Source organism: Myotis daubentonii, chromosome 19 (genome assembly GCF_963259705.1).
Source record: "Myotis daubentonii chromosome 19, mMyoDau2.1, whole genome shotgun sequence".
Taxonomy (NCBI): domain Eukaryota; kingdom Metazoa; phylum Chordata; class Mammalia; order Chiroptera; family Vespertilionidae; genus Myotis; species Myotis daubentonii.
In genome coordinates this window covers 27,328,141-27,350,575 of record NC_081858.1, presented here as the reverse complement: position 1 = coordinate 27,350,575, position 22,435 = coordinate 27,328,141, and the positions used below count along the sequence as shown (strand labels likewise).

Below are 22,435 nucleotides of genomic sequence, written 5' to 3'. Positions count from 1 at the left end.
TGTGTGGACTGAGGTGGGGACACTCCCCTCTCCATATCCGACACCACAGGCTCCTGTGTGAAAGGGACGTTGGGAATCAGGACCTGCTTAGAGCCCCTGTCCGGCTAGGCTGCTAGCCATTTGGATCAGGATTGCTCTCTGACCTGGTCAAGGCCATTGCATGTGGAGCAGGGTCAGGACAGGAACAGGAAGCCTTTGGTTTATGAAGCACATTTGGTCAGAAAGCAGGTTCCACCCAGCATCCCTGATGGATGTGCTGGTTGTCCACCTGTCCTGCTGAGCATGCAATGACATGGTTCACTCCCCCATGCTGGCGACACTGGCCATGGAAATGAAGTGGGAGGCGCTTGGTGACTCATGAGCACAGACAGACAGACCCCTGGCCACTGCTCAGCCTTTGGTCTAAAGAGGGAACTGACATGAGCCCAGGGCACCTGCCTCAGACACGCCCCCTGCTGCTCCAGCTGAGGGGGCACCAGCTCCCCTCTCCCCACCCCCCAGATGCTGCCCCTCCTCACACCCACACCTCAGGGTCTCCCCAGGGGCCCTGCTGGCCACTCCTGCTGCCCAGTCCTCACCCCTGAGCTGTGGGCTTGTGACCACGTGGGAGGGAGCCTGTTAGTTCCGTCCTGGGCGACCTGACCTCCATGGAAGGGTCTGAGCTGGGGACTGAGGCCTGCCCTCCAGATCCCTGCGCACAGCACAGCGTCCGGCCTCAGGGAGGTTCATGGAAATGACCGTCCCACGGAGACGGACACTCCCAGCAGCTTTTATTTATTTATTATTATTTTTAAAATATATTTTTATTGATTTCAGAGAGGAATGGGAGGGGGAGGGAGATAAAAACATCAATGATGGGCGACAATCACTGATTGGCTGCCTCCTGCCCTCTACTTCCTGGAGATTTTCCCTGCAACCCGGTCCTGTGCCCTGGAGCAGAATCCGACCTGGGACCCCTCATCTGCAGACGCAGGAAATATCCACTGAACCACACCAGCAAGGACCAGCAACGTTTATTTAAAGGTCAAAAGGCCCATTGTCATCAGGACACTGACGGGTGATAACTGTCTGGGAGCCCAGGTTCCCTGTAAACTGAGCTTCTATTGAACATGGAAGGGTCACTGAGGAGCCGGTGTGGCCGCTGTTACAGACGTTCCCGCTCACGGTGTCCAGGCCCCTCCCGGGGGCCGCCCCGATGCACCCACACTCCTCATGGGCCTCCTGCTCCCGGACAGGACCCATGGCTGACAGGGCTCCATGTGGGATCGTCCACAGGCGCCCAAAGCTGCCCCTGCTCTCGCTCCACACAGACGGGCAGCCGTGCTCAGGGCTCGGTCTGCAGCCCTCGGGGCTGGAGGAGAGGGTGACACAGGGAGGTTTCTGTCCCACTTCCCCATCCGCCTGTGTCACTGTGAGCTTTAGCACTGTTGTCCCACACCGAACAGTAATAGTCGGCCTCGTCCTGGGCCTGGGCCCCGCTGATGGTCAGGGTGTTCGTGTCCCCTGAGTGAGAGCAAGAGAATCGCTCAGGGATCCCTGAGGGTCGGTTGTTGTTACCATACATGACCACCACCGGGGCCTGGCCGAGCTTCTGCTGCTGCCAGGTTGGATAATATTTTGTTAGGAGTTCTCCCTGGCAGGTGATCCTGGCCGTCTCTCCCGGGGCCACAGACACTGCTGGGGGCTGAGTCACTACTGAAGAGGCCACGGGACCTGTAAGAGAGGAGAGGAGAGGTGAGTGGGCATGAGGGTCTCAGTCCCAGAGGCCCACACCCCGCAGCGTCCCCTGGGCTGAGCTGAAGGTCATGGCCAGGCTGCTCCCTGGTTGCTGGGCCTGAGCCTGGGGGCAGCACCTGTGCAGAGTGTGAGGAGGGGGAGCAGGAGGGTCCAGGCCATGGTGAGGCTGCCAGGCTCTGCTCTGAGCCCTCAGCTGGGGTGTGGTGTTCAAGGCTCCTCACCCCTGGGTGGGCGGGGCCTCATGCAAATCCACTTCCTTCCTCCTGGGCCTCAGGGTGTCTCCCTGCTGACAGCACAGGGCTCAGTGGAGGAGGCTGTGCCAGGGCTCCATGCACAGGCCTGAGCCCGGGTTCCCCAGCGCCCTGTGCTGTCCGGTTAGAAAGGTCTGTCCGGCCGGTGTGGCCCGATGTTGGAGCATCGACCATGAACCAGGGGGTCCCGGTTAGATTCCAGGTCAGGGTCCATGCCCAGGTTGGGGGCTGTATCCCCAGTGGGAGGGTTGCAGGAGGCTGCCAATCAGTGATTCTCTCATCATTGATGTTTCCATCTCTTCTTCTCCCTTCCTCTGTCTGAAATGAATGAAACATATTTTAAAAAAATTTAAAAAGAAACGTCTGACCGATGACCCAGCAGCTGCACACATGCAGGCTGTGGCCTGGCCTCCTCTCTGGGCAGATGGACAACCCTCAGGCCTCCTGTCTGGTGAGGACTCACCCACAGGGTGGGGGCTGGGAGCCTGGGGGCCAGTGGTCATGCTGGGGTGGGAGAGGCCAGGATCCCATGGCCAGAGGCAGAGAAATTGCTCAGGTGCCTCCCAGGTGACCTTGTTATTGATTGTTTTAGGAAGAAATAAGAGAAATCTTTGAGACCACAGGCCAGGCCACAATTCTCTGATGACATCAGAAGCACGATTCACAGAAGAAACGATCAGTACATTGAAGCTCATGGAAAACAGCCTCCTCGGCTTTGCAAAGTTTTCTAAAGAAACAGGCAGCAGAGAGAAGAGACATAGGTGTTAACAACACATCCAATGGTGACCAGTGCAGAGAGGACAGGAGGATCATAAAATTTAGCCAAAGAACCACAGCCCAGGAGGACACAGGCAGATCCAAGAGCAGGCGCGTCAGGAAGAGGGTGTGTGACGGCCATGAGCACAGGGGAGGGCGTCCATCCTCAGCTGTTAGGGAAACACCAGCGAATCCACAGCCAGACACGACCACACACGGTCAGGGGCTCCCGTGACACAGGGACCCCCTTGCGGGCAGGGGTGAGAGGAAGGGAGGCGGGTGCAGGGTTGTTGACTGTGGGAAGGTGCCTCACAGCTGTTAGGTGGCTCAGGAGGCGGCATAGGAAATAAAGAGAACCGAGTCAATCAGAAAAGAAAGAAAAGGAAAGGTTTTAATCTGCGTCCACAGCGAGACACGACCACACACGGGTCAGGGGCTCCCGTGACACAGGGACCCCGGTGCCGGCAGGGGCGGGAGGAAGGGAGGCGGTGCAGGGACGGTGGGGACGGCAAAGGGTCGGTGACTGTGGGAAGGCGCCTCACAGCCTCTCGGGGACTGAGACTCGCACTCAGCACACAGCCCAGCAGCTGTGCTCCGGGCACTCATTTCAGAGGGAGGCCTGTGCTCACAGGGACACTGTGGACGGAGGTCATGGCCCCGCGGGCACCACGTCCACGGGGAAGCCACGGAGGCCTCTGCCCCTCCCACGTGGACGGGTTAGCAGACGTCAGTCCCCCCAGATCAGGGACACTGCTCAGCAATGACAGGGAAGGAGCTCTTTTTACAATATGTGTATTCTTATTGATTTCAGAGAGGAAGGGAGCGGGGGAGTCCCCCCCAGGGCTTTGTTGGGGCAAAGTCACCACAGCCCTTTAGAGAACAGCCCTGCACAGGGGAAGGGGATGGGGTGGCCCTGGGACCACGTTATCCAGCTGTCTGGGCTGACAGAGGTCACTGCGGGGTCAGCCCTGATCCATCTCCTCCTGCTCCCTGTCCCCTCCTTCCCTGGAGACCAGCCCCTCCTCCCCTCCCCCCCGGGGGTCACCCAGGCCCCGGGCAGCTCCTGGACCTTCATCTCAGCACCAGCCACTGGGGACCAGCCCTGCCTCCCTCCTGCCCCCGCTCAGCTCAGCGCCCAGGGACCGGGGCCAGTGAGTTCACAGCTGCTCCCTGCGGCCTGGGTGGTGAGGGGGTGTGAAAGGCGCTGCATTTCAGATTCCAGAAAACCAGGCAGGAGGCCAGCCCGGTCCCTCCCTTGGGCTCCCCTTGTGATGCAATTGAGGGGGATCCCCCACAGGACTCCCCTCCAGCGGGAAGGAATCCACAGGTTTCCCACTTCATTCTCCCCGCCCCTAGGCCCTGCTGCCCTCCCAGGGGACATGGCCTTGGCCCAACCTTGGGAAAGGCCTGGGCAGAGGGGGAGCCTGTCTTGGCCCCACAAGGGGAGGCCCTGGTGCAGCAGGAGGAGCCAGGCCCTGCTCCAGGCTGGTCCTGCTCTGACCTCCTCCAGGCACCGGCCTCCCTCCTGGGCCCCTGTGGGGCGCGGCCACAGTGTTAGGACAGGTTCAAGCCTCAGACTGATGAGAGGGCACAGTCCTCTCGTGGCCACGTGCAAGTCCCAGCCCGAGGGCAGGGCCCTCCCAGCACAATGATAGCCAACAGCTATAGCTGTGAGCTTGAACCTGTGGTCCGAACACGTGGCCCCACGTGCCTTGGGATAGAGTTCAGGTGCATGTGGTTGAGTGGGGTTGGAGCTCACGAGAATGCTGTAAACACTTGATCACGCCCCTACTTTGCCTCGTGGCATCTGCTATAAAATACAGACACGGCTTGTGGGCGCTGTCTCCTCATCAGGGAGCACGTCCCACTGAGACCCAGCTTTCATTCTCTTGTCTGTCTTTTCTCAATCCTTTCACCCCCCCACTCAGGGTCACCCTTGGCGCTGCTCCCCCACGGGGTCAGGGTCTGTCCTGCCTCCTGAGGACCAGACGCTTCCTGCTCAGCCCTGTCCTGCCAGGGCCCTGCTTCCCTCCACAGAGCAGCAGAGGCAACAGAGGAAATCCAAGGTCACCCCCGCAGCCCAAGGCCTCTGTTCCTTCCCTGAGCAGAGCCCCGGATGGGAGCCCAGGCCCGGTGACTTCTGGGCAGCACTGCCTGCCCTCAGGGGTATGGTCTGCGGGGTCTGGTGTGATCTGTCCCAGCTCCTGCCCACAGGTGAGGAGGGATCAGAATGTAAGTGTCATGGCCCCCGTTTGCTTCTCCCTGTGGTGCCTGGGGAGCGGGGAGGGGGGGGAGTTGGGGGGGGGGCGAGTGATGGGTTTTGACAGGAAAGAGTCAGCATCTTAGCACACAGGAGAGGGACAGGGAGCAGGTCCCCCGAGTCCCCGGGCGGAGCAGACAGAGGGAGGAAGGTTTCAGCCCCACTTCCCCTTCGTCTGTGTCACTGTGGAACCCCGCGAATTTGCCATCAACATTATAGTTTGCACCACAGATGTACTCAGCCTCGTCCTCAGACTGGAGGTTGGAGACGGTTAAGTAGCGGTCGGCCCCGGAGCTGGAGCCCGAGAAGCGATTAGGGATCCCGTCCGCCTTGGTGTGGCTTCCATCGCTCTTAACCTGCATCAAATACCGAGGGGCCTGTCCTGGTCTCTGCTGAAACCAGTGAATATAGTAGCCGCTGTGCTCAGCGCTGAGGGTGCAGGTGAGCTTGGCCGAGGCCCCCTGGGCGGCAGAGGCAGACGGGGGCTGGGTGAGCACAGGATCAGCACAGAGACCTGCGGACAGAAAACACAAGAGCGATGCCCACTGCACCCCGATGAGCAGGCGCCCCTGGGACTGAGCTGGGAGGGAGAATCGGAGGCAGGACCCCAGGTGCTGTGGCCGCTCTGACCTGTGGAGACGATGAGGGGCAGGAGGTAGAGGGGAAGCCAGGCCATGGTGGGAGGGTCCTGAGCGCTGCCTGCGGCTGCCCAGCTGGCACTGGCCCTGCCAGCTCCTGTCTTATCCTCTCTGCCTGCAGCTCAGGAGGGCGGAGCAGGGATGCAAATCTGTTGTCTGGGCCCAGCCAGGGTCTGTCTCAGCTGCTGGCCCCGCCCTGAGCCCAGGGCCTCCTGTGGGGACTCCCCTGGGGCAGAGGGCAGCTGTGGGTTTCATTGCTCAGAGCTGGTTGGCCCAACAGAAGGGTCTTCAAAGGAGCTCAGTCCTGCTCTTTGCACTTGACACAGCCCAGGGGACTCTGACCTCTAAAGGCCCCCAACCAGGACCCACAGCGCCCCCTGGTGTCCCCAGGGTGCATGTCACCTGCCTGTGCAGCTGGCTCATCACCATGACTGCTTCTGAGAGCTTCCTGGAGGGGGGTGGGGTGGGGGGGTGTGTCCCTGGGCCCCTCACTCAGCGTCATAGGAGCCCACACCGTCCTCTTCTGGGGGCCCAGCCTCTCCTCCAGCCAATGAGGAGGGAGCGTCCTGGGAGGTGAATGATTTTTCCCAGAATCCCCCAGACAGAGATGATGGGTCCAGACTCCAATGCAGGAGACTGACCGATGAGCCAGACCTTCAGCCCCCTCCCTGCCCTACTCTGCCCTCCAGGTCCCCCCTCCCCCACTCTAGACCTCCTGACCCCTCCTGTCCCCGCCCTCTTTCCTCTATTCAGGTGTCTGTCCTCCCTGCGTTGTGGTGAACAGCGCTCAGATCTTCATGGTGTTGGCACCGGCCTTTCCCTGGAAAACAAGGATCTGTGTGTGGACTGAGGTGGGGACACTCCCCTGCTCCCTCTGGGGCTGACACCACGGGGTCATGTGTCAAAGGCACATGGGGTCAGGTCCTGCTTAGATCCCGTGTCGGGCTAGGCTGCTATCTGTTTGGATCAGGATTGCTGTTCTGACCTGGCCAAGGCCATTGAGTGTGGGGCAGGGTCAGTACAGGAAGAGAAAGCCTTTGAGTTCCTAAAGCATATTTCGTCAGAAAGCAGGTTTCACCTGATATCCTGAAGAAATTTGTGTTTTGAAACCTAGCACTGCTGAGAATATAATGTCACTAACTGACTCCCCCACGCTGGCGACGCTGGCATGGAAACGAAGTGGGAGGCGCTTGGTGACTCATGAGCACAGACAGACAGACCCCTGGCCACTGCTCAGCGTTGGGTCGAAAGAGGGAACTGACATGAGCCCAGGGCACCTGCCTCAGACACGCCCCCTGCTGCTCCCAGCTGAGGGGGCACCAGCTCCCCTCTCCCTTCCCCCCCCCTCCATGCTGCCCCTCCTCACACCCACACCCAGGGTCTCCCCAGGGCCCCTGCTGGCCACTCCTGCTGCCCAGTCCTCACCCCTGAGCTGTGGGCTCGTGACCACGTGGGAGGGAGCCTGTTAGTTCCGTCCTGGGCGACCTGACCTCCATGGGAGCGTCTGAGCTGGGGACTGAGGCCCACATGGCCCTTTGTGGGGAACAGCAGGTCCCCCCGTCCATGGACATTCCTGATTGTCAGCCTGCCCTCCAGTCCCTGCGCACAGCACAGCGTCCTGCCTCAGGGAGGTTCATGGAGAAGGGCACTCCCAGCAACATTTATTTTTTTATTACTAGAGGCCCAGTGTATGAAAATCATGCACTGGGGGGGATGTGTGCCTCTGAGCCCGGCCTACACCTGCTTGCAGTCTGGGAGCCCTGGGGGATATCTGACTGATGGCTTAGGCCCACTCCCCTTGTGGAGCCAGCCATGAGCCCGGCTTCAGGCTGAGCAGAGCTCCCCCTGTGGGAGTACACTGACCACCAGGGGCAGCTCCTGCATTAAGGGTAAGCGTCTGCCCTCTGGTGGTCAGTGTGCATCATAGCGACTGGTCGGATGTGAGGGCGATCTGGCTGCGACATCTGTCACCCCATTGATCGCCAGGGTTGATTCCGCTGATCTGGCTGGCTAGGCGGGTGTCCCCCTCCTCCCTCACCGATCCATGTGCGTCCCTCCCCAAGCTGCGCTCTCAGTCGAAGAGGACGACCTTCCCCCCCGAGGAGAGGACCGGTCTTCGGTCAAGGGTATAGGAGTAGCTGCGCTCCCCTGCTAGAACCTCCAAACAAGCTCTCAAGGTCCATAGCGACTGGTCATTCCACCATTTGGTCGATTTGCATATTAGCCTTCTGTTATATAGGATTATTTTTAAATATATTTTTATTGATTTCAGAGAGGAAGGCAGAGCAAAAGAGAGAACAATCAATGATGAGAGACAATCATTAATTGGCTGCCTCCCCCAAGCTCCTTACTGGGTATAGAACCCACAACCAAGGCATGATGTGCCCTTGACCACAGTCGACCTTGGGACCCATCAGTCAGCAGGCCGATGCTCTATCCACTGAGCCACACCAGTGAGGACCAGCAACGTTTATTTAAAGGTCAAAAGGCCCACTGTCGTCAGGACACTGACGGGTGATAACTGTGTCTGGGAGCCCAGGTTCCCTGTAAACTGAGCTTCTATTGAACATGGAGGGGTCACTGTGGAGCTGGGCCGTCCCGATGCACCCACACTCCTCATGGGCCTCCTGCTCCCGGACAGGACCCACGGCTGACAGGGCTCCATGTGGGATCGTCCACAGGCGCTCGAAGCTGCCCCTGCTCTCGCTCCACACAGACGGGCAGCCGTGCTCAGGGCTCGGTCTGCAGCCCTCGGGGCTGGAGGAGCGGGTGACACAGGGAGGTTTCTGTCCCACTTCCCCATCCGCCTGAGTCACTGTGAGCATCAGCACTGCTGTCCCACACCTGACAGTAATAGTCGGCCTCGTCCTGGGCCTGGGTCCCGCTGATGGTCAGGGTGGCCGTGTTCCCCGAGTTGGTGCCTGAGAATCGGTCAGGGATCCCTGAGGGCCGGTTGTTATCATCATAGATGACCAGCACGGGGGCCTGGCCGGGCTTCTGCTGGTACCAATGCACATTTTCACTTCCAATGTTGTCTCCCCCACACGTGAGCCTGGCCGTCTGTCCTGGGTTCACCGACACCGAGGGCGGCTGCGTCAACTCATAGGAGGCCACAGAGGCTGCAGGAGGAAGAGGAGGCAGGAGGGTGAGAGCCCCTTCCCAGGCACCCCCCAGCCGCCCCGCCCGCCTGAGCTCCAGGGGTTCCCCGGCCCCAGGCGCCCTCTTACCCCCCTCAGTCCAGGTGGCCTGGGGCTCCCGGGGATGGAGCCTCTGAGCACTGAGCCCCCATTCCTGCTGCAGGGGAGCCCTCAGGCCCTCAGAGCCCGTGGGGTGCCGCCCCCCAGCCCTGAGCCAGCAGCAGGGCCTGAGCCTCCTGCCCCACAGGCAGCGCCCTGAGCTCAGAGGCAGCCAGGCGGGTGCAGGCCCTGGGGCGGGGAGGGTGTGAGCCGGGCAGCACCTGTGCAGTGAGCCAGGAGGCCGAGGAGGAGAGGGGTCCAGGCCATGGTGGGCGCCCTGACTCTGCTCCCTGAGGCCCAGGCTGCAGGGCTCCTCCCAGGCCTCTCTTATCCCCTTGGACACAGCTGGGGGGCATGCAAATCAGCCAGGCCCAGGGGCTGCTGGGAGCTGGTGGCTTCTGAGAAGGGCTCAGCCCAGGGACACAGGGAGTGAGAGGCAGCCTCTGCAGCCTGCCCTGGCCCAGGGGATTCTGGGTTATTTCGGAACCATCCTGTAGGGGGGACATTTCCACTTAGATGGATCCTGGCCTTGGGCCTGTGCTGGCCTGGCCCCAGCAGAGCTCAGAGGGGAGGCCTGTCTGCAGGTGTGAGCCCGGGAGAGACGGTCCCTGGAGAGGTGAGGGCGTGAGCCTGAGGTCCGGGCAGGGGCCGCCCCAGGCCCAGTGTGTGCGCATCAGAACCGGAACACGGGCCCACCTGGCTAATGGCACGTGGGGTTCTAGAAGCCACTGAGGAGCTGTACGTGTCTGTGCTCGGTGAGCGCTCGGGGCAGGTCAGAGATGCTGGGCCTCCGTGTCCCCCGTGTGCCTGGTGCCCAGGAGGCTCAGGGCCGAGGCAGGTGTGACAGCTGGAGGTTTCGCAGGAACAGGGCGGGCAGGGGCTGGAGAGGAGTGAGGGGCCTGGACCTGAGCTGGAGAAACAGGCGAATCCCACCGGAACCAGCGGGGAGAGATGCAGCCAGAAGGTCCCAGCAGAGCCAGAGGCGGTGCTGCAGGAACCCCCTGCTCTCTCTGCAGGTGGGAGGGTGGGGGGAGTCATCCCTGTGAAGGTTAGAACCCCTCAGGCCAGGCCCTCCCAGGGGCCAGGAGGCGGGCGGAGGTCTGTGCTGCCCCCTGGTGGCCGCTGCTCTCTGGCTGCTGGGGGTGCAGGTGCCCTCTGTCCAGGTGGAGATCTGAGCCTCCTGCTCAGGGGAAACGCCCTGATCCCTGAACTGCTGGTCCCAGGGGAGGGTTGCTGTTGTCTCCATGGCCACGGCCGGTCTCAGGACCAGGCACCAGAGGCCCAGGTCGCCCAGGAACTGGGAAAGGGGAGCATTTGGAGGATGGGGGGTCGGGCCCCCTGAGGCATCACTGCTGATATCCCTGGGTGGCGGGTCCTGGGGTTGGACTGGGGGACACAGGGCTTAAGGACTGACTCTCAGTGGTGCTGGCCGCTGGTGCAGGTCAAACAGCACCGTGACCTGGGTCTGCCGGGATCATTTCTCTCAGTGTCGGTGTCTGAGAGAGTTTTACTTCCCCTTCTCTTTTGAAAGAGTTTCACTGGGCAAAGACATGGAAGTGATCAGATTGTTGTGGTTTTGTTTTTACTTTTAGTTTTCTCAGGCATCGCTTCACTCTCCTCGTTTGTGCTGGTTTCAAGGAGGGACCTGCTGGGATCTCTAGGTTCCTCGCTGTGGAATGTGTCCTTCTCCTGACGCTGTGAGGGTTTCTCTTCTGTGCTGGTTTTAAGGAATTGGATCATGTTTGTGCTGATGTTTCCTGTATGTGTGAGTGTGTGTGTGAGTGTGTGTGTGTGTGTGTGAGTGTGTTTGTGTGTGTGAGTGTGAGTGTGTGTGTGAGTGTGTGTGTGAGTGTGTTTGTGTGTGTGTGAGTGTGAGTGTGTGTGTGTGTGTGAGTGTGTGTGTGAGTGTGTGTGAGTGTGTGTGTTTGTGTGTGTGTGAGTGTGAGTGTGTGTGTGTGTGAGTGTGAGTGTGAGTGTGTGAGTGTGTTTGTGTGTGTGTGAGTGTGAGTGTGTGTGTGAGTGTGTGTGTGAGTGTGTGTGAGTGTGTGTGTGAGTGTGTGAGTGTGTGTGTGTGTGTGTGTGTGAGTGTGTGTGTGTGTGTGTGTGTGTGTATGACACAAATTACATGCACATTAGGCTCCTTGACGTTGTCCTGCAGCACACGGAGGTTTGTGTTAGTGATTTCAGTGTCTTGTTCTGTCGGTGGTTTGATCTCTTGTCTATAGATTCTCTTCCATGTCACCAACTGATTAATCTTCTCCTTTCCATTGATCCAACTTCTGTCCACCCATCAAGTGTGGTTTTCTCTCAGACACTGTAGTTTTCATTTCTACCTGTTGAGTTGGGTGTTTTTTTTTTTCGTCTCCCTCATCTGCAATACCATGTTCAGTCATCTTTTCCCTCCTGAACAAATGGAATGTGGATTTTTGAAGTTCTTGTCTACAATGTCCATCTTGTGTGAAATTTCTTGGCCAGGGTGATGGATTGATTTTTTATTTTTGCTTATTACTTGTAATGTGTTTGCTGTTTGAATTACCCTGGATTCAGTGAGGTTAATGGAAACTCTTTGATCCTTAACCTCCTGGGCTGACACTTCCTGGGGTGGGGCGTGAGCAGCGTGCAGCCTTGTGCTCATGGCCCAGCACGGAGGACGCTCTTCTCTCTGGTCAGCCTGGCGCCCGATGAGGAGCCTGTCCTCTCTGACTGAGGACGCACGGCCTCTGATTGTGGGTGTGAGCTCTGCCCCTGGTCTCTGGGCTCCTGGGTGGCTCTTTCTGGCTGTGGACGCTGCTCTCACAGGTGGTGCTGAGATCTCAGGGATAATTGCCGTCCCCCTGGCGCCCTGGGAGAGGGAGACTCGCCTGCAGCGGGGCTTTGGGGTGAGCCCTCTGGGAGGAAACGTGAGAGGCCAGACCAGGTGACCTGCATTGGTGACAACCGCGGATCAGTGGGGAGGGCGTCTTGAACTGAGGCGGAGACTCGGGACCCTGGCCTCAGGCAGGTGCTAGGCCTGAGCCTCACTCTGAGAGGGGCATGGCCTTGGGGGAGGCAGCCCTTCCCGGGGAGGGTGCAGCTGTGAGCTGCCAGGTCCCAGCGGGGCTGTGAGGTGAGTCAGCCCTGAGCAGGGACCTAGGGGGACTCCTCAGTGCCCACAGCTCGGGTTTGGTTGTTCAGTACCCAGGCTACCAAGGTCCTGGGGCTTCATGAGCTCAGATGGGCTGGGAGATGGGGAGACACTCGGACATGGGACCCATGAGAGGCCCCGTTACCGTGGGGGGATAAGCAGGGTCGTTACACTGTGTGTGTTTCTCCCGCTGTGTGTCCTCCACCCAGGCCCTCTGTCTCCCACTCACACCCAGACCCAGACACCATCAGGGCAGCCCTGTCCTGTCCCAGTGAACCTGCTCTGTGCCACCCGCCGCAGAGCGGCCTGAGGCGGGAGGAGGGGCAGCCTGGGGAGCTGAGATCTGGGACCTGGGCCAGGCCTGCTCATGGCTTTATCTACAGTCCTCCTGGGGCTGGAGGAGCCTGTTACACAGACAGGGATGGGGTTTCTGTCCCACTTCCCCATCTGCCTGTGTCACTGTGAGATTGTCATCACTGGTACTAGACTGACAGTAATAGTCAGCCTCGTCCTCGGCCAGGACCCCGCTGATGGTCAGGGTGACAGTCTTCCCGGAGCTGGAGCCTGAGAATCGGGCAGGGATCCCTGAGGGCCGCTCGCTATCCTTGTAAATGACCGCCACAGGGGCCTTGCCGGGCTTCTGCTGGTACCAGTGAGTATATCTTTTATCCAGGAAATCTGCAGTGCAGGTTAAGCTGGCCGTCCCTCCCGGGGCCACTGACAAAGGGCCCGACTGGGTCAGCTGCTGGGAGACAACAGAGCCTGGAAGAGAGGAGAGGGAGGTTGAGCATAAGGCCCCATTACCTGGAGGTTCCACCCAGAGGCTGTGCCTGGAGGAGCTCAGGTCCTGGGGGCAGCACCTGTGCAGAGAGTGAGCAGGGGGAGCAGGAGAGGGGTCCAGGCCATCGCGGAGACGCCCCGGGTTCAGCCTCTGAGCCCGCAGCTGGGCAGGGGACCTCTGGGCGGCTCTTATGCTCTGCAAGGGGCTCCTCATGCAAATCTCCTCCTCCCTGCGGGCCTCCTGGACTGGCTCCAGCTGCTCAGGGCACAGCTGGGCTGATGGAGTTCAAATAGGAGCCTCCCTCCAGCCTGTGCCAGTGCCCGGAGCTCTCCGTGGTGCTGAGGGAGACGGTGCTGACCCCTGACCCAGCCCCTGCACACACCCCAGGTTGACCCTTTACCTCCTTTCTGGGCTTGGGGAGAACCCTGGGGCCTCCACTGGGGATCAGATGACCCATGTGGGCGGGGCCTGCTCATAGAGACAGTGGCCAGTGGTCCTGCTCCTGCGTGAGAGGCAAACTCCATGCTCAGACCCATGAGGTTGGTCAGGGGCCTCTCAGGTCACCTTTTTCATGTTAGAAATCATAGGAGAGTTTTGGGATCTACTGAGGATAAAAAAACACCCACAGCTTTGGTAATACCAGATGGATGATTCCAGGAGAGATCAATAGCATTGAACCTCACAGAATGAATATTTTCCCTTAAAAAAACTGTTGAAAGAGGATCAGAAAACAAGTAACAAAGAGAAAACATTTGCAAACTCATTATCCAATGGACACCTCGAGTACAGAATATAAAAATCTCAAATCTAAACAGCAAGAACCAAGAAAACTACTACGATCTATGTAGAACATGGGGAAGTGTCAAGAAGAACCATGTAGTGAAGAAGGTATATTGGTGGCAAGAAGCACAGAAAAGATATTCATCCTTGGCCAGTAGAGAAATGCCAATTAAAATCCCGTGAGATATCAGTTCCCGCGTCTCGATTGACTAAAGTGAAAGAAGGGGTGACCCCCACTGCGGGCAAGGATGTGGAGAACTGGGGTTACTCACGCGTGGCTGCTGCCCGTGGGAAATGGTACAGACAGCCGGGAAAGCGTGGGCAGTGGCTGAAAGTGCTACACTTGTCACTGCCGCACAACCCCAAGGAGCACTGGGGCATTGATTTCAGAGAAGCGACAACATATGTTCCCAGGAAAGGACAGGACGATGTTCCCGGCACCCGTGGGCATGACGTGCCCAGAGAACATGCGATGCCCGTGCCGGGTGGAGGGTCCACAGACTCTGGTCCACCAGGACCGTGGAATCCGACTCATCTCAAAGGCTACGTGTAAGGGATTCTATCTCTAATCCTAGAGAAATGGAGACCTTTAGACAAGAACAAGCACCTAGTGGAGCCATGAGCTGAGGGCAGGGAAGGGCCCCCTGAAGGGGGAGGTGGGTGTTGTTATAAAAGTAAAATGTGGGAGGCCCTAGTGGGGAGAGAAGGTTGTGTCTTCATGCTGGTGTGGATCCACGAAGCAACACGAGGGATAACATCCCACAGAACCAAACACTCACATACACGCTCTGAAGAGGAAAAGAGGGAAATGAAAGGAAGAGTTAATGACAAGCAACAGCAAAGAGCATAAGGTAGAGACAAACGGAGGAATTAAATGGAAAGTAACCAGGGAGGAAGAGAGAGACAGAGAGAGAGAGAGAGAGAGAGAGAGAGAGAGAGAGAGAGAGAGAGAATATGAACGAGGGGAGGGCCCTCCTCAGCCCTCTCTCACTCTGGCCCCGTCTCCCTGTCACTCTCAGCCACATCAGCTCCATGTCACCTCCTGGGCAGGTTGTCACCTGCTTCAGCTGCTGCTTCTAGGGCAGCGGTTCTCAACCTGTGGGTCGCGACCCCTTTGGGGGTCAAACAACCCTTTCACAGGGGTCACCTAAGACCATCGGAAAACACATCTATAATTACACATTGTTTTTGTGATTAATCACTATCCTTTAATTATGTTCCATTTGTAACAATGAAAATACGTCCTGCCTATCAGATATTTACATGACAATTCATCACAGTAGCAAAAGTACAGTTATGAAGTAGCAATGAAAATAATTCTATGGTTGGGGGTCACCACAACATGAGGAGCTGTATGAAAGGGTCGCGGCATTAGGAAGGTTGAGAACCACAGTTCTAGAGACTCTCCAAAGGCCACCTGCCACTCAAGCATTTATTTTGTTTGTTTGTTTATTTATTTAATATATATTTATTGATTTCAGAGAAGAAGGCAGTGGGAGAGAGAAAGATAGAAACATCAATGCTGAGACAGAATCATTGATCAGCTGCCTCCTGCACACCCCGGATTGGGGTTCGAGCTTGGAACCTGGGCCTGTGCCCTTGAGGAGCATCAAACTCTGACCTCCTGGTTCCAAGGTCGACCCTCAACCATGGTGCCACGCTGGTTGGGTTTTGTTTCTTTTGTGAAACAGCTTTATTGAGTGTAATTGATGCCACACTGGAACTTTAGATGCAAACTTGACTTTCTGGGCTCACAGTCACCGGGCCCTTCTGAAGCCAAAGCCACAGGTAAGACACAGACAAAGAAGGGGTCAGTTCTTCACAGGGATCATCCGTCTGTTTCCCACCAGGGCTGACATGATGCCCCTGAGACCCTGACCCTGTCACCCCGTGGCCACAGCAGAGGGTCCCGACGGCCTCTCCGGGGCCTGGTGTCGCCCTGTGACCTGGGACGTGTGCAGGTGGCGTCCTCTCGGGTTGTTGCCCGTCTCAGCACAGTGGGGACATTTGCCTCTGCCCCTTCCCTCACCGTCCTCACTCACACAGGGTGTCCCTCTGTCTGTCCATCGAGGCCACTGCTGACTCTCCCACATTATGGGAGAGTGTGGTTCACACTGGGGTTCACATGGAATCCCTGACCGTCCTCCTGGCCCCTCCCTGTGGTGTGAGGGGTGGGTACTCGTCCTGCAGAGGGACCCGCGGGGCCTCATTTGGGACAAAGTCACCAAAGCCCTTTAGAGAGCAGCACTTCACAGGGAGCGGGTGGGGGTGGCCCTGGGACCCTGTGGCTCCAGCTGCCTGGGCTGACAGAGGTCACTGCGGGGTCAGCCCTGATCCATCCCCTCCTGCTCCCTGTCCCTCCAAAGAGGCCAGGCTCCTGCACCATCTCTCAAAAGCCTGGGCACAGGGGGAGCCTGTCCTGGCCCCGCAAGCAGAGGCCCTGGTGCAGGCTGGTCCTGCCCAGACCTCCTCACAGGCCCCACCTCACTCCTGGGCCCCAGGCTGCGTCCCCCACGGGGTCAGGGCTCTGTCCTGCCTCCTGAGGACCAGGTGCTTCCTGCTCAGCCCCATCCTGCCAGGGCCCTGCTTCCCTCCACGGAGCAGCGGAGGCAACAGGCGACGTCCAAGGTCATCCCTGCAGCCCAAGGTCTGTGTTCCTTCTCTGTGCAGAGCCCCGGACAGGAGGGAAGGCCCAATGGCTCCTGGGGACCTGGTCAGCGCAGCCCAACCCTCAGGGGTACGGTCTTCGGGGCCTGGTGTGGTCTGTCCCAGGTCCTGCCCACGGCAGTGGGGGGGATAAGAATGTGTTATGGCCCCCCTTTGCCTCTCCCCGTGGCGCTTTGGGGAGGAGGAGGGGGAAGGGTGATGGGTTTTGACAGGAAATTGTCAGCATCACAGCACCCAGGAGGGGGACAGGCAGCAGGTCCCCTGAGTCCCTGGGAGGAGCAGACAGAGGGAGGGAGGTTTCAGCCCCACTTCCCCTTTGTCTGTGTCACTGTGGAACCCGTATTGGCCACCAATGCTATAGTCTGCACCACAGTAATACTCAGCCTCGTCCTCAGACTGGAGGTTGGAGATGGTTAAGTAGCGGGCGGCCCCGGAGCTGGAGCCCGAGAAGCGATCAGGGATCCCGTCTCCCTTGCCCTGGCTTCCAGAACTCGTAAGATACATGATGTACCGAGGGGCCTGTGCTGCTCTCTGCTGATACCAGTGAATAGTGTAGCTGCTGTGCTCAGCGCTGAGGGTGCAGGTGAGCTTGGCCAAGGCCCCCAGGGCGGCAGAGGCAGATGGGGGCTGGGTGAGCACAGGAGCAGCACAGAGACCTGCGGACAGAAAACACAAGAGCGATGCCCACTGCACCCCGATGAGCAGGCGCCCCTGGGACTGAGCTGGGAGGGAGAATCGGGAGCAGGACCCCAGGTGCTGTGGCCGCTCTGACCTGTGGAGACGACGAGGGGCAGGAGGTAGAAGGGTAGCCAGGCCATGGTGGGAGGGTCCTGAGCGCTGCCTGCGGCTGCCCAGCTGGCACTGGCCCTGCCAGCTCCTGTCTTATCCTCTCTGCCTGCAGCTCAGGAGGGCGGAGCAGGGATGCAAATCTGTTGTCTGGGCCCAGCCAGGGTCTGTCTCAGCTGCTGGCCCCGCCCTGAGCCCAGGGCCTCCTGCGGGGACTCCCCTGGGGCAGAGGGCAGCTGTGGGTTTCATTGCTCAGAGCTGGTTGGCCCAACAGAAGGGTCTTCACAGGAGCTCAGTCCTGCTCTTTGCACTTGACACAGCCCAGGGGACTCTGACCTCTAAAGGCCCCCAACCAGGACCCACAGCGCCCCCTGGTGTCCCCAGGGTGCATGTCACCTGCCTGTGCAGCTGGCTCATCACCATGACTGCTTCTGAGAGCTTCCTGGAGGCTGACAGGTGGGGGGTGTGTCCCTGGGCCCCTCACTCAGCGTCACAGGAGCCCACACCGTCCTCTGCTGGGGCCCAGCCTCTCCTCCAGGCCAATGAGGAGGGAGCGTCCTGGGAGGTGAGTGATTTTCCCAGAATCCCCCAGACAGAGATGATGGGTCAAGACTCCAATGCAGGAGACTGACCTCAGAGCCTGACCTTCAGCCCCCACCCTTCAACCCCCACCCTGCTCTGCCCCCCCCCCAGGCCTCCAGACCCCCTCCTCCCTAGCCCAGGCCTTCTAACCTCCTCAGTGCCCGCCCTCTCTTCTCTATTCAGGTGTCTGTCCTCCTTGAGTGGGGACTGAAGAGCGCTCACATCGGCACCGCGGTGGAACCTGTATTTTTTTGGAAATTTGGACCCATCTGTGCACAGAGGTGGGGACTCTGAAATATTTACCAGTTTTTAAAAACTCAGTACAAGAATCAGGTAAAAGTATCAATATTTTTTATTCAATTCATATTGAAGTGATAATAATTTCAAGAAAGTCAGTTTAACAAAATCTGGTATGAAAACGGATAGCACTTGTGTCTTCTCATTAATCAGGACGCCGGAAGTTGTTGAATGATACATTGGTTTAAAGTGTTATATCCATTGGACCACACTGCTCTCCAACTTTGGTGTATCTGTCACTTTCTTTTGAAAAAGGAACCGTGACCTCCGGGGTCATAGGTCGACGCTCAACCACTGAGCCCGGCTGGTGTGGCTCAGTGGTTGAGCGTCGACCTATGACCCCGGAGGTCACGGTTCCATTCCCGGTCAGGGCACATGTCTGGGTTGGGAGCTGGATCCCCAGTGTGGGAGGGTGGGGTGTACAGGTGGCCGCCGTTCCATGATTCTCTCTCATCACTGATATCTCTCTCTCTCTCCCTCTCCCTTCCTCTCTGAAATCAATAAACATTTTTTTTTTTCTAAAAAGAAACAGGAGAGAATCCTCTCTGGCACCGTCCCAGGAGGCGGTGTCACAGCTGTGAACGCGGAGAGGCCACGGAGCTGTGGGGGTGACCAGGGCTGCTGGGGGACAAGACCAGTCACTCACCCTCCAGGCCTCCTCCTGGGGTCACAGTGGGGGTGATGCTCAGGGTCTGCAGAGGCTGCTCTGTTCCCCAAGAACGTTCTGGGGTTTCCCATGTGATCACCTCCTGAGGGCCTGTGGTCAGAGTCATTACTGGGTGGGACCCTGTACCCGTCTCTCCCTCGCAGAACTGAGTCTCCTGGAGACGAAGGGACAAAGGAGCCGTGACCTGCGCTGGGAGCGGCCAAGGCAGGAGCTCGAGGTCCTGAGAGGCTGTTCAGTCAGAGCATCGCACTCCCTGTCAAGGTCAGGATGGCCCCCGGCGGCGGGACTGCCACTCAGGACCCTGAGGCTGCTGTGGGGCTCCCCAGCCAGGAGGGGTGCCCGTGGAGGGTGGGGGAGGGGCTGGGCTCACCGCGGGGGGGACAGGGCGGTGGGGGGACATCTGGATGGGGGCCTCAGCTCTGTCAGGGCTGCAGGAGGGAGCAGCTGCTTGCAGAGGCCTGAGCCTGTCCTGCGGGAGGAGGGTTCCCGTCCTCCTCTCTGAGCTGTTGGTCCTCATGGGGGAGGCGGGAGATCCCTGGGACACAGCTCACTGCTCTCTGGGCTGCGGGTCCTCACACTTGCCCAGAGGCCACCAGAGCAGACTCGGGTCTGGGGCCCATTTGGCCCCCTGGAGCCAGCGCTCCCCTGGGGACCCCGCCTGTGCCTCCCTCAGAGCTTCTCCCTCGGCCGGGGGCTGCGGGGTTGGGGGCTGGCTCTGCGGGATGTGCCCTCTGAGGTGCTGGCGGCGCCTCCCGGCCTCGGGTGGCTCCCCCACATGGGCCCCTGTGTCATCTGTGCTGTGAGGAGCGTCTGCAGCCCCAGAGGCCCCTGCAGCTCTGTCCTCTCAGTTCTCCACCTGCTGGACGCTGGTCCCTGGTTTGCTCTCTGGGGCCCGGAAATGCTCTGTCGGGAGACCCTCCCCCAGGGGTCCCTCTGGGGGGAGCGTGGAGCCCAGACTGGTGCCTGCAACGTGGTGACATGGAGGCCGCACTGGAGGCTGCAGGGCGCTCTGTCCTGAGGCGGGGACTTGTGGCCTTGATGTCAGGCGGGCGCTGGGCCTGCGTCTCACTCAGGAGAGGCCATGACCCCGGGGAGGCCCTTCCCTGCCCAGGGGTGCCTCCCAGTGAGGGCCCAGCTGTGACCCCAGGGCGCCCAGCAGTGGTGGGCGGTGTGTCACTCGCTAGTCTGCTTCTCAGAGTCCTGGGCTGCCAGGGAGCTGGGCTCTAGGGGCTCAGCTGAGCTGGGAGGCTGTGGGGATGCATCCAGAACGTGGCCCAGTCCCACTGTGCACACATTCAAGGCCGTGGTTCTGCACACAGGGTTCCGTCAGTCCGTCCTGGCTCAGGCCTCCTCCAGGAATTACAGTTTGACCCACACACCAGGGAGCCGGGTCCCACCCGCCCTGAGACTCCCCTGCCCCTCCCTCTGCAGAGCTCCCCAGGCTGAGGAGGGGGCAGCTGGGGACCTGGAAGTGGGACCTGGGCTGAACCTGCTCAGGGCTCGGTCTGCAGTCCCCAGGGCTGGAGGAGCGGGTGACACAGGGAGGTTTCTGTCCCACTTCCCCATCCGCCTGTGTCACTGTGAGCTTTAGCACTTTCGTCATAGGCTAAACAGTAATAGTCGGCCTCGTCCTGGGTCTGGGCCCCAGTGATGGTCAGGGTGTCCCTGTCCCCTGACTTAGAACTAGAGAATCGCTCAGGGATAGTTGAGGTCCTGTTTTTGTCAGCATAGATGAGCAGGACGGGGACCTGGCCGGGCTTCTGCTGGTACCAGCTTGGAAAATATTTTTTAACGAAATCTCCCTGGCAGGTGATCGTGGTTGCCTGTCCCAAGGCCACAGACACTGCTGGGGGCTGAGTCACTCCTGAAGAGGCCACGGAACCTGGAGGAGAGGAGAGGAGAGGAGAGGTGAGTGTGGGCATGAGGCTCTCAGTCCCAGAGGCCCACACCCCGCAGCGTCCCCTGGGCTGAGCTGAAGGTCATGGCCAGGCTGCTCCCTGGTTGCTGGGCCTGAGCCTGGGGCAGCACCTGTGCAGAGTGTGAGGAGGGGGAGCAGGAGGGTCCAGGCCATGGTGAGGCTCCAGGCTCTGCTCTGAGCCCTCAGCTGGGGTGTGGTCTTCAAGGCTCCTCACCCCTGGGTGGGCGGGGCCTCATGCAAATCCACTTCCTTCCTCCTGGGCCTCAGGGTGTCTCCCTGCTGACAGCACAGGGCTCAGTGGAGGAGGCTGTGCCAGGGCTCCATGCACAGGCCTGAGCCGGGTTCCCCAGCGCCCTGTGCTGTCCCGTTAGAAAGGTCTGTCCGGCTGGTGTGGCCCGATATTTGAGCATCGACCCATGAACCAGGGGGTCCCAGTTAGATTCCAGGTCAGGGCCCATGCCCAGGTAGAAGGTCAGTCCCCATTAGGGTTTGTGTAGGAGGCTGTCAGTCAGTGATTTTGACATCATTGATGTTTCCATCTCTTGTTCTCCCTTCCTCACTCTGAAAGAATAAAACATATTTAAAAAATTAAAAAAGAAACTACTGACCGATGACCCAGCAGCAGCACACACACAGGCTGCGGCCTGGCCTCCTCCTTGGGCGTGTGGACAACCCTCAGGCCTCCTGTCTGCTGAGGACTCACCCACAGGGCGGGTCTGGGGGTCTGGAGGAGCCTGAGGGGCCAGTGGTCATGCTGGGGTGGGAGAGGCCAGGATCCCATGGCCAGAGGCAGAGAAATTGCTCATGTGCCTCTCAGCCAACTTTGTGATTGTTTTAGGAAGAAATAAGAGAAATCATTGAGACCCAAGGCCTGGCCACAATTCTCTGATGACATCAGAAGCACGATTCACAAAAGAAATGATCCGTACATTGAAGCTCATGGAAAACAGCCTCCTTGGTTCTGCAAAGTTTTCTCAAGAAACAGGCAGCAGAGAGAAGAGAAGAGAAATAGGTGATAACAACACATCCAATGGTGACCAGTGCAGAGAGGACAGGAGGTTCATGAAATTTCGCCAAAGAACCACAGCCCAGGAGGACACAGGCAGATCCAAGAGCAGGCGGGTCAGGAAGAGGGTGTGTGACGGCCATGAGCACAGGGGAGGGCGTCCATCCTCAGCTGTTAGTGAAACACCAGCGAATCCACAGCCAGACACGACCACACACGGTCAGGGGCTCCCGTGACACAGGGACCCCGGTGCCGGCAGGGGGGGCAGGAAGGGAGGCGGGTGCAGGGACAGTGGGAACGGGAAAGGGTCGGTGACTGTGGGAGGCCAGCCCGTTCCCTCCCCTGGGCTCCCCTTGTGATGCAATTGAGGGGTCCCTCACAGGACTCCCCTCCAGCGGGAAGGAGGCCACATGTTTCCCACTTCAGTCTCTGGCCCCCAGGCCCTGCTGCCCTCTCAGGGGACATGGCTTTGGCCCGACCTTGGGAAAGGCCTGGGCAGAGGGGGAGCCTGTCTTGGCCCCACAAGGAGAGGCTCTGGCTCAGCGGGAGGAGCCAGGCCCTGCTCCAGGTTGGTCCTGCTCAGACCTCCTCCAGGCACCGGCCTCCCTCCTGGGCCCCTGTGGGGCGCGGCCACAGTGTTAGGACAGGTTCAAGCCTCGGACTGATGAGAGGGCACAGTCCTCTCGTGGCCACGTGCAAGTCCCAGCCCGAGGGCAGGGCCCTCCCAGCACAATGATTGCCAACAGCTATAGCTGTGAGCTTGAACCTGTGGTCCGAACACGTGGCCCCACGTGCCTTGGGATAGAGTTCAGGTGCATGTGGTTGAGTGGTGTTGGAGCTCACGAGAATGCTGTAAACACTTGATCACGCCCCTACTTTGCCTCGTGGCATCTGCTATAAAATACAGACACGGCTTGTGGGCGCTGTCTCCTCATCAGGGAGCACGTCC

The 22,435-nt window shown here is 59.3% G+C and overlaps 1 protein-coding gene and 6 gene segments (V, D, J or C); all 7 read right to left on the bottom strand.

Moving 5' to 3' along the window:
- LOC132221905 (immunoglobulin lambda variable 2-14-like) overlaps positions 1-22,435 on the bottom strand; it is a 124,270-nt gene that overhangs the window by 25,197 nt on the left and 76,638 nt on the right.
- The window catches only part of LOC132221907 (immunoglobulin lambda-1 light chain-like), a 111,599-nt gene that overhangs the window by 21,019 nt on the left and 68,145 nt on the right, over positions 1-22,435 (bottom strand). The window lies entirely within an intron of this gene.
- LOC132221910 (immunoglobulin lambda variable 3-19-like) lies at positions 1,108-1,950 on the bottom strand. The segment is given in 2 exon segments: positions 1,108-1,713; positions 1,854-1,950. Coding segments are annotated over 2 exon segments (432 nt in total).
- Positions 8,373-9,200, bottom strand: LOC132222183 (immunoglobulin lambda variable 3-21-like). The segment is given in 2 exon segments: positions 8,373-8,761; positions 9,100-9,200. Coding segments are annotated over 2 exon segments (435 nt in total).
- Positions 12,376-12,946, bottom strand: LOC132222182 (immunoglobulin lambda variable 3-25-like). The segment is given in 2 exon segments: positions 12,376-12,764; positions 12,863-12,946. Coding segments are annotated over 2 exon segments (435 nt in total).
- Positions 16,456-17,108, bottom strand: LOC132222179 (immunoglobulin lambda variable 4-3-like). The segment is given in 2 exon segments: positions 16,456-16,886; positions 17,003-17,108. Coding segments are annotated over 2 exon segments (477 nt in total).
- LOC132221911 (immunoglobulin lambda variable 3-19-like) lies at positions 20,003-20,841 on the bottom strand. The segment is given in 2 exon segments: positions 20,003-20,444; positions 20,591-20,841. Coding segments are annotated over 2 exon segments (432 nt in total).